Source organism: Rhinoderma darwinii, chromosome 5 (genome assembly GCF_050947455.1).
Source record: "Rhinoderma darwinii isolate aRhiDar2 chromosome 5, aRhiDar2.hap1, whole genome shotgun sequence".
Classification (NCBI taxonomy): domain Eukaryota; kingdom Metazoa; phylum Chordata; class Amphibia; order Anura; family Rhinodermatidae; genus Rhinoderma; species Rhinoderma darwinii.
The window spans coordinates 343,863,954-343,877,187 of NC_134691.1; the positions used below are offsets into that span (position 1 = coordinate 343,863,954).

The 13,234-nt window shown below is 42.5% G+C and overlaps 1 protein-coding gene across 1 annotated transcript in view; it reads right to left on the reverse strand.

The window, feature by feature from the left end:
• Positions 1-13,234, reverse strand: part of KIF9 (kinesin family member 9) — a 39,299-nt gene that overhangs the window by 25,510 nt on the left and 555 nt on the right. Inside the window, exons 2-3 of the mRNA XM_075827912.1 lie at positions 9,804-9,908; positions 9,554-9,719 (exon numbers count right to left, since the gene is read on the reverse strand). Of these exons, the coding sequence (XP_075684027.1) occupies positions 9,554-9,719; positions 9,804-9,899 (262 nt within the window). The 5' untranslated portion in view covers positions 9,900-9,908. The remainder of the gene's footprint in view (positions 1-9,553; positions 9,720-9,803; positions 9,909-13,234) is intronic.

The window sequence follows — 13,234 nt, forward strand, 5'->3', positions numbered from 1 at the left end:
TACCACCGATCACCAGTAACTGTACTGTATATACCACCGATCACCAGTAACTACTGTATATACCACCGATCACCAGTAACTACTGTATATACCACCGATCACCAGTAACTGCTGTATATACCACCGATCACCAGTAACTGTACTGTATATACCGCCGATCACCAGTAACTACTGTATATACCACCGATCACCAGTAACTACTGTATATACCACCGATCACCAGTAACTACTGTATATACCACCGATCACCAGTAACTACTGTATATACCACCGATCACCAGTAACTACTGTATATACCGCCGATCACCAGTAACTACTGTATATACCGCCGATCACCAGTAACTACTGTATATACCGCCGATCACCAGTAACTACTGTATATACCGCCGATCACCAGTAACTACTGTATATACCACCGATCACCAGTAACTACTGTATATACCACCGATCACCAGTAACTGTACTGCATATACCACCGATCACCAGTAACTACTGTATATACCACCGATCACCAGTAACTACTGTATATACCACCGATCACCAGTAACTGTACTGCATATACCACCGATCACCAGTAACTACACTGTATATACCACCGATCACCAGTAACTGCTGTATATACCACCGATCACCAGTAACTACTGTATATACCACCGATCACCAGTAACTACTGTATATACCACCGATCACCAGTAACTACACTGTATATACCACCGATCACCAGTAACTGTACTGTATATACCACCGATCACCAGTAACTGCTGTATATACCACCGATCACCAGTAACTACACTGTATATACCACCGATCACCAGTAACTGTACTGTATATACCACCGATCACCAGTAACTGTACTGTATATACCACCGATCACCAGTAACTACTGTATATACCACCGATCACCAGTAACTGTATATACCACCGATCACCAGTAACTGCTGTATATACCACCGATCACCAGTAACTGTACTGTATATACCACCGATCACCAGTAACTGCACTGTATATACCACCGATCACCAGTAACTACTGTATATACCACCGATCACCAGTAACTACTGTATATACCACCGATCACCAGTAACTACTGTATATACCACCGATCACCAGTAACTACTGTATATACCACCGATCACCAGTAACTACTGTATATACCACCGATCACCAGTAACTACTGTATATACCACCGATCACCAGTAACTGCACTGTATATACCACCGATCACCAGTAACTACTGTATATACCACCGATCACCAGTAACTACTGTATATACCACCGATCACCAGTAACTACTGTATATACCACCGATCACCAGTAACTGTACTGTATATACCACCGATCACCAGTAACTGCACTGTATATACCACCGATCACCAGTAACTGCACTGTATATACCACCGATCACCAGTAACTGCACTGTATATACCACCGATCACCAGTAACTGTACTGTATATACCACCGATCACCAGTAACTGTACTGTATATACCACCGATCACCAGTAACTACTGTATATACCACCGATCACCAGTAACTGCTGTATATACCACCGATCACCAGTAACTGCACTGTATATACCACCGATCACCAGTAACTGCACTGTATATACCACCGATCACCAGTAACTGTACTGTATATACCACCGATCACCAGTAACTGCACTGTATATACCACCGATCACCAGTAACTGTACTGTATATACCACCGATCACCAGTAACTACTGTATATACCACCGATCACCAGTAACTGTACTGTATATACCACCGATCACCAGTAACTGCTGTATATACCACCGATCACCAGTAACTGCACTGTATATACCACCGATCACCAGTAACTGTACTGTATATACCACCGATCACCAGTAACTGTACTGTATATACCACCGATCACCAGTAACTACTGTATATACCACCGATCACCAGTAACTGTACTGTATATACCACCGATCACACCAGTAACTGTACTGTATATACCACCGATCACCAGTAACTGTACTGTATATACCACCGATCACCAGTAACTACTGTATATACCACCGATCACCAGTAACTGCTGTATATACCACCGATCACCAGTAACTGCTGTATATACCACCGATCACCAGTAACTGTACTGTATATACCACCGATCACCAGTAACTGTACTGTATATACCACCGATCACCAGTAACTGCTGTATATACCACCGATCACCAGTAACTGTACTGTATATACCACCGATCACCAGTAACTACTGTATATACCACCGATCACCAGTAACTGCTGTATATACCACCGATCACCAGTAACTGCTGTATATACCACCGATCACCAGTAACTGCTGTATATACCACCGATCACCAGTAAATGCTGTATATACCACCAATCACCAGTAACTACTGTATATACCACCGATCACCAGTAAATGCTGTATATACCACCGATCACCAGTAACTGTACTGTATATACCTCCGATCACCAGTAACTACTGTATATACCACCGATCACCAGTAACTACTGTATATACCACCGATCACCAGTAACTACTGTATATACCACCGATCACCAGTAACTGCACTGTATATACCACCGATCACCAGTAACTACTGTATATACCGCCGATCACCAGTAACTGTACTGTATATACCACCGATCACCAGTAACTGTACTGTATATACCACCGATCACCAGTAACTGCACTGTATATACCACCGATCACCAGTAACTACTGTATATACCACCGATCACCAGTAACAACTGTATATACCGCCGATCACCAGTCACTGTACTGTATATACCACCGATCACCAGTAACTGTACTGTATATACCACCGATCACCAGTAACTGTATATACCACCGATCACCAGTAACTGTACTGTATATACCACCGATCACCAGTAACTACTGTATATACCACCGATCACCAGTAACTACTGTATATACCACCGATCACCAGTAACTACTGTATATACCACCGATCACCAGTAACTAATGTATATACCACCGATCACCAGTAACTGTATATACCACCGATCACCAGTAACTGCTGTATATACCACCGATCACCAGTAACTGCTGTATATACCACCGATCACCAGTAACTGCACTGTATATACCACCGATCACCAGTAACTGCACTGTATATACCACCGATCACCAGTAACTGTACTGTATATACCACCGATCACCAGTAACTGTACTGTATATACCACCGATCACCAGTAACTGCACTGTATATACCACCGATCACCAGTAACTGTACTGTATATACCACCGATCACCAGTAACTACTGTATATACCACCGATCACCAGTAACTGTACTGTATATACCACCGATCACCAGTAACTGTACTGTATATACCACCGATCACCAGTAACTACTGTATATACCACCGATCACCAGTAACTGCACTGTATATACCACCGATCACCAGTAACTGTACTGTATATACCACCGATCACCAGTAACTGTACTGTATATACCACCGATCACCAGTAACTGTACTGTATATACCACCGATCACCAGTAACTACTGTATATACCACCGATCACCAGTAACTGTACTGTATATACCACCGATCACCAGTAACTGTACTGTATATACCACCGATCACCAGTAACTGTACTGTATATACCACCGATCACCAGTAACTGTACTGTATATACCACCGATCACCAGTAACTGTACTGTATATACCACCGATCACCAGTAACTGTACTGTATATACCACCGATCACCAGTAACTACTGTATATACCACCGATCACCAGTAACTGCTGTATATACCACCGATCACCAGTAACTGCTGTATATACCACCGATCACCAGTAACTGCTGTATATACCACCGATCACCAGTAACTGTACTGTATATACCGCCGATCACCAGTAACTGCACTGTATATACCGCCGATCACCAGTAACTGCTGTATATACCACCGATCACCAGTAACTGCTGTATATACCACCGATCACCAGTAACTGTACTGTATATACCACCGATCACCAGTAACTGTACTGTATATACCACCGATCACCAGTAACTACTGTATATACCACCGATCACCAGTAACTGCTGTATATACCACCGATCACCAGTAACTGTACTGTATATACCACCGATCACCAGTAACTGTACTGTATATACCACCGATCACCAGTAACTGTACTGTATATACCGCCGATCACCAGTAACTACTGTATATACCGCCGATCACCAGTAACTGTACTGTATATACCACCGATCACCAGTAACTACTGTATATACCACCGATCACCAGTAACTGTACTGTATATACCACCGATCACCAGTAACTACTGTATATACCACCGATCACCAGTAACTGCTGTATATACCGCCGATCACCAGTAACTACTGTATATACCACCGATCACCAGTAACTGTACTCTATATACCACCGATCACCAGTAACTGCACTGTATATACCAACAATCACCAGTAACTACTGTATATACCACCGATCACCAGTAACTGTACTGTATATACCACCGATCACCAATAACTACTATATATACCACCGATCACCAGCAACTACTGTATATACCACCGATCACCAGTAACTGTACTGTATATACCGCCGATCACCAGTAACTGTACGGTATATACCACCGATCACCAGTAACTACTGTATATACCACCGATCACCAGTAACTACTGTATATACCACCGATCACCAGTAACTACTGTATATACCACCGATCACCAGTAACTATTGTATATACCACCGATCACCAGTAACTACTGTATATACCACCGATCACCAGTAACTACTGTATATACCACCGATCACCAGTAACTACTGTATATACCACCGATCACCAGTAACTACTGTATATACCACCGATCACCAGTAACTACTGTATATACCACCGATCACCAGTAACTACTGTATATACCACCGATCACCAGTAACTGCTGTATATACCACCGATCACCAGTAACTACTGTATATACCACCGATCACCAGTAACTACTGTATATATCACCGATCACCAGTAACTACTGTATATACCACCGATCACCAGTAACTGCTGTATATACCACCGATCACCAGTAACTGTACTGTATATACCACCGATCACCAGTAACTGTACTGTATATACCACCGATCACCAGTAACTACTGTATATACCACCGATCACCAGTAACTACTGTATATACCACCGATCACCAGTAACTGTACTGTATATACCACCGATCACCAGTAACTACTGTATATACCACCGATCACCAGTAACTGTACTGTATATACCACCGATCACCAGTAACTGTACTGTATATACCACCGATCACCAGTAACTACTGTATATACCACCGATCACCAGTAACTACTGTATATACCACCGATCACCAGTAACTGTACTGTATATACCACCGATCACCAGTAACTGTACTGTATATACCGCCGATCACCAGTAACTACTGTATATACCACCGATCACCAGTAACTGTACTGTATATACCGCCGATCACCAGTAACTACTGTATATACCACCGATCACCAGTAACTGTACTGTATATACCGCCGATCACCAGTAACTGTACTGTATATACCACCGATCACCAGTAACTGTACTGTATATACCACCGATCACCAGTAACTGTACTGTATATACCACCGATCACCAGTAACTGTACTGTATATACCACCGATCACCAGTAACTGTACTGTATATACCACCGATCACCAGTAACTGTACTGTATATACCACCGATCACCAGTAACTGTACTGTATATACCACCGATCACCAGTAACTGTACTGTATATACCACCGATCACCAGTAACTGTACTGTATATACCACCGATCACCAGTAACTGTACTGTATATACCACCGATCACCAGTAACTGTACTGTATATACCACCGATCACCAGTAACTACTGTATATACCGCCGATCACCAGTAACTGTACTGTATATACCACCGATCACCAGTAACTGTACTGTATATACCACCGATCACCAGTAACTGTACTGTATATACCACCGATCACCAGTAACTGTACTGTATATACCACCGATCACCAGTAACTGTACTGTATATACCTCCGATCACCAGTAACTGTACTGTATATACCACCGATCACCAGTAACTACTGTATATACCACCGATCACCAGTAACTACTGTATATACCTCCGATCACCAGTAACTACTGTATATACCGCCGATCACCAGTAACTACTGTATATACCACCGATCACCAGTAACTGCTGTATATACCACCGATCACCAGTAACTACTGTATATACCACCGATCACCAGTAACTACTGTATATACCACCGATCACCAGTAACTGTACTGTATATACGACCGATCACCAGTAACTGTACTGTATATACCACCGATCACCAGTAACTGTACTGTATATACCACCGATCACCAGTAACTACTGTATATACCGCCGATCACCAGTAACTCCTGTATATACCACCGATCACCAGTAACTACTGTATATACCACCGATCACCGGTAACTGTACTGTATATACCACCGATCACCAGTAACTGTACTGTATATACCACCGATCACCAGTAACTGTACTGTATATACCTCCGATCACCAGTAACTGTACTGTATATACCACCGATCACCAGTAACTACTGTATATACCACCGATCACCAGTAACTGTACTGTATATACCACCGATCACCAGTAACTGTACTGTATATACCACCGATCACCAGTAACTACTGTATATACCACCGATCACCAGTAACTGTACTGTATATACCACCGATCACCAGTAACTGCTGTATATACCACCGATCACCAGTAACTGTACTGTATATACCACCGATCACCAGTAACTGCTGTATATACCACCGATCACCAGTAACTGCTGTATATACCACCGATCACCAGTAACTGTATATACCACGGATCACCAGTAACTGTATATACCACCGATCACCAGTAACTGCTGTATATACCACCGATCACCAGTAACTGCACTGTATATACCTCCGATCACCAGTAACTGTACTGTATATACCTCCGATCACCAGTAACTGTACTGTATATACCTCCGATCACCAGTAACTGTACTGTATATACCTCCGATCACCAGTAACTGCTGTATATACCACCGATCACCAGTAACTACTGTATATACCACCGATCACCAGTAACTGTATATACCACCGATCACCAGTAACTACTGTATATACCACCGATCACCAGTAACTGTATATACCTCCGATCACCAGTAACTGTATATACCACCGATCACCAGTAACTGTATATACCACCGATCACCAGTAACTGTATATACCTCCGATCACCAGTAACTACTGTATATACCACCGATCACCAGTAACTGTACTGTATATACCACCGATCACCAGTAACTACTGTATATACCACCGATCACCAGTAACTGTACTGTATATACCACCGATCACCAGTAACTGTATATACCTCCGATCACCAGTAACTGTATATACCACCGATCACCAGTAACTGTATATACCACCGATCACCAGTAACTGTATATACCTCCGATCACCAGTAACTACTGTATATACCACCGATCACCAGTAACTGTACTGTATATACCACCGATCACCAGTAACTACTGTATATACCACCGATCACCAGTAACTGTATATACCACCGATCACCAGTAACTGTATATACCACCGATCACCAGTAACTGCACTGTATATACCTCCGATCACCAGTAACTACTGTATATACCTCCGATCACCAGTAACTGTACTGTATATACCACCGATCACCAGTAACTGTACTGTATATACCTCCGATCACCAGTAACTGTACTGTATATACCTCCGATCACCAGTAACTGTATATACCACCGATCACCAGTAACTGTACTGTATATACCTCCGATCACCAGTAACTGTACTGTATATACCACCGATCACCAGTAACTGTACTGTATATACCTCCGATCACCAGTAACTGTACTGTATATACCTCTGATCACCAGTAACTGTACTGTATATACCTCCGATCACCAGTAACTGTATATACCACCGATCACCAGTAACTGTACTGTATATACCACCGATCACCAGTAACTACTGTATATACCTCCGATCACCAGTAACTGTACTGTATATACCACCGATCACCAGTAACTACTGTATATACCGCCGATCACCAGTAACTGCACTGTATATACCGCCGATCACCAGTAACTACTGTATATACCACCGATCACCAGTAACTGCACTGTATATACCTCCGATCACCAGTAACTACTGTATATACCTCCGATCACCAGTAACTGTACTGTATATACCACCGATCACCAGTAACTGTACTGTATATACCTCCGATCACCAGTAACTGTACTGTATATACCTCCGATCACCAGTAACTGTATATACCACCGATCACCAGTAACTGTACTGTATATACCTCCGATCACCAGTAACTGTACTGTATATACCACCGATCACCAGTAACTGTACTGTATATACCTCCGATCACCAGTAACTGTACTGTATATACCTCTGATCACCAGTAACTGTACTGTATATACCTCCGATCACCAGTAACTGTATATACCACCGATCACCAGTAACTGTACTGTATATACCACCGATCACCAGTAACTACTGTATATACCTCCGATCACCAGTAACTGTACTGTATATACCACCGATCACCAGTAACTACTGTATATACCGCCGATCACCAGTAACTGCACTGTATATACCGCCGATCACCAGTAACTGTACTGTATATACCACCGATCACCAGTAACTGTACTGTATATACCACCGATCACCAGTAACTGCACTGTATATACCACCGATCACCAGTAACTGTACTGTATATACCACCGATCACCAGTAACTGCTGTATATACCACCGATCACCAGTAACTACTGTATATACCACCGATCACCAGTAACTACTGTATATACCACCGATCACCAGTAACTGCTGTATATACCACCGATCACCAGTAACTGTATATACCTCCGATCACCAGTAACTGTACTGTATATACCACCGATCACCAGTAACTGCTGTATATACCACCGATCACCAGTAACTGCTGTATATACCACCGATCACCAGTAACTGTACTGTATATACCACCGATCACCAGTAACTGCTGTATATACCACCGATCACCAGTAACTGCTGTATATACCACCGATCACCAGTAACTACTGTATATACCACCGATCACCAGTAACTGTACTGTATATACCACCGATCACCAGTAACTACTGTATATACCACCGATCACAAGGAACTGCTGTATATACCACCGATCACCAGTAACTGTACTGTATATACCACCAATCACCAGTAACTGTACTGTATATACCACCGATCACCAGTAACTGTATATACGGTGTCCTATAGACAGATAATTCTATCTCCGCTGTGGATCTTCGGCGATTCTTTAGTGTTATCATGGACGTCTTTGTAGAATCTCTGGTTATCGCCCTACTTGCCCGATCTCGCGGTTTTGGTCGGCGCCGTTCCATTGTAATAATCTGGACCATCTTGTCAGGTCCATTACATAACATTACATATACCGCTCCCGCACCACTCACCATTATACCCTTGTAACGCTCGGGACACCACGGATTTGGCCACCGTATCATATACCGAGCCCTGCGACGCATTGTGAAGAATACCGTCCACTTTAAATGACCAATCATAGCGCTTGTTATTGACCACTCCCAGCTTCTCATCCTTCCGGAGGTGAATGTCTACGAGCTGCAGGAGACACAGAACGGATATTATTATAAGACGTAATAACGGAGACGTGAAAGCGTCCACAGCAGCGATCGTCCTCCGCACCTGATTATCCTCCTCAAGGTGGATGATTTCTTGAGCAAAATGAGGTGTTGGCCTGACGCGGACGAACACCCGCACATCACTGCTACCGGCACTCATGTCACTGACCTGCGGAGAGAGAACGGGAGCCGAAAGTAACGCACAACCGTGTACTGACCCCCGAGGACACCCCCTGCACACCAGCATACAAGTCACCTATAGAATTATCCTATAGAAGCAGAGGTAATGTACAGACATCACTGATCCGGAGTTACATCCTGTATTATACTCCAGAGCTGTACTCACTATTCTGCTGGTGGAGTCACTGTGTACATACATTACATTACTCATCCTGTACTGATCCTGAGTTATATCCTGTATTCTACTCCAGAGCTGCACTCACTATTCTGCTGGTGGAGTCACTATGTACATACATTACATTACTTATCCTGTACTGATCCTGAGTTACATCCTGTATTATACTCCAGAGCTGCACTCACTATTCTCCTGGTCGAGTCACTGTGTATATACATTACATTACTTATCCTGTACTGATCCTGAGTTACATCCTGTATTATACTCCAGAGCTGCACTCACTATTCTGCTGGTGGAGTCACTGTGTACATACATTACTTATCCTGTACTGATCAGGAGTTACATCATGTATTATACTCCAGAGCTGCACTCACTATTCTGCTGGTGGAGTCACTATGTACATACATTACATTACTTATCCTGTACTGATCCTGAGTTACATCCTGTATTATACTCCAGAGCTGCACTCACTATTCTGCTGGTGGAGTCACTGTGTACATACATTACTTATCCTGTACTGATCCTGAGTTACATCCTGTATTATACTCCAGAGCTGCACTCACTATTCTGCTGGTGGAGTCACTGTGTACATACATTACATTACTTATCCTGTACTGATCCTGAGTTACATCCTGTATTATACTCCAGAGCTGCACTCACTATTCTGCTGGTGGAGTCGCTGTGTACATACATTACTTATCCTGTACTGATCCTGAGTTAGATCCTGTATTATACTCCAGAGCTGCACTCACAATTCTGCTAGTGTAGTCACTGTGTACATACATTACATTACTTATCCTGTACTGATCCTGAGTTATATCCTGTATTATACTCCAGAGCTGCACTCACTATTCTGCTAGTGTAGTCACTGTGTACATACATTACATTACTTATCCTGTACTGATCCGGAGTTACATCCTGTATTATACTCCAGAGCTGCACTCACTATTCTGCTGGTGGAGTCACTGTGTACATACATTACATTACTTATCCTGTACTGATCCTGAGTTATATCCTGTATTATACTCCAGAGCTGCACTCACTATTCTGCTGGTGGAGTCACTGTGTACATACATTACATTACTTATCCTGTACTGATCCTGAGTTACATCCTGTATTATACTCCAGAGCTGCACTCACAATTCTGCTAGTGTAGTCACTGTGTACATACATTACTTATCCTGTACTGATCCTGAGTTATATCCTGTATTATACTCCAGAGCTGCACTCACTATTCTGCTAGTGTAGTCACTGTGTACATACATTACATTACTTATCCTGTACTGATCCTGAGTTACATCCTGTATTATACTCCAGAGCTGCACTCACTATTCTGCTGGTGGAGTCACTGTGTACATACATTACATTACTTATCCTGTACTGATCCTGAGTTATATCCTGTATTATACTCCAGAGCTGCACTCACTATTCTGCTGGTGGAGTCACTGTGTACATACATTACATTACTTATCCTGTACTGATCCTGAGTTACATCCTGTATTATACTCCAGAGCTGCACTCACTATTCTGCTGGTGGAGTCACTGTGTACATACATTACATTACTTATCCTGTACTGATCCTGAGTTATATCCTGTATTATACTCCAGAGCTGCACTCACTGTTCTGCTGGTGGAGTCACTGTGTACATACATTACATTACTTATCCTGTACTGATCCTGAGTTATATCCTGTATTATACTCCAGAGCTGCACTCACTATTCTGCTGGTGGAGTCACTGTGTACATACATTACATTACTTATCCTGTACTGATCCTGAGTTACATCCTGTATTATACTCCAGAGCTGCACTCACTATTCTGCTGGTGGAGTCACTGTATACATACATTACATTACTTATCCTGTACTGATCCTGAGTTATATCCTGTATTATACTCCAGAGCTGCACTCACTATTCTGGTGGTGGAGTCACTGTGTACATACATTACATTACTTATCCTGTACTGATCCTGAGTTACATCCTGTATTATACTTCAGAGCAGCACTCACTATTCTGCTGGTGGAGTCACTGTGTACATACATTACATTACTTATCCTGTACTGATCCTGAGTTATATCCTGTATATACTCCAGAGCTGCACTCACTATTCTGCTGGAGGAGTCACTGTGTACATACATTACATTACTTATCCTGTACTGATCCTGAGTTACATCCTGTATTATACTCCAGAGCTGCACTCACTATTCTGCTGGTGGAGTCACTGTGTACATACATTACATTACTTATCCAGTACTGATCCTGAGTTATATCCTGTATTATACTCCAGAGCTGCACTCACTATTCTGCTGGTGGAGTCACTGTGTACATACATTACATTACTTATCCTGTACTGATCCTGAGTTATATCCTGTATTATACTCCAGAGCTGCACTCACTATTCTGCTGGTGGAGTCACTGTGTACATTACATTACTTATCCTGTACTGATTCTGAGTTACATCCTGTATTATACTCCGGAGCTGCACTCACTATTCTGCTGGTGGTCACTGTGTACATACATTACATTACTTATCCTGTACTGATCCTGAGTTATATCCTGTATTATACTGCAGAGCTGCACTCACTATTCTGCTGGTGGAGTCACTGTGTACATACATTACATTACTTATCCTGTACTGATCCTGAGTTACATCCTGTATTATACTCCAGAGCTGCACTCACTATTCTGCTGGTGGAGTCACTGTGTACATACATTACATTACTTATCCTGTACTGATCCTGAGTTACATCCTGTATTATACTCCAGAGCTGCACTCACTATTCTGCTGGTGGAGTCACTGTGTACATACATTACATTACTTATCCTGTACTGATCCTGAGTTATATCCTGTATTATACTCCAGAGCTGCACTCACTATTCTGCTGGTGGAGTCACTGTGTACATACATTACATTACTTATCCTGTACTCATCCTGAGTTATATCCTGTATTATACTCCAGAGCTGCACTCACTATTCTGCTGGTGGAGTCACTGTGTACATACATTACATTACTTATCCTGTACTGATCCTGAGTTACATCCTGTATTATACTCCAGAGCTGCACTCACTATTCTGCTGGTGGAGTCACTGTGTACATACATTACATTACTTATCCTGTACTGATCCTGAGTTATATCCTG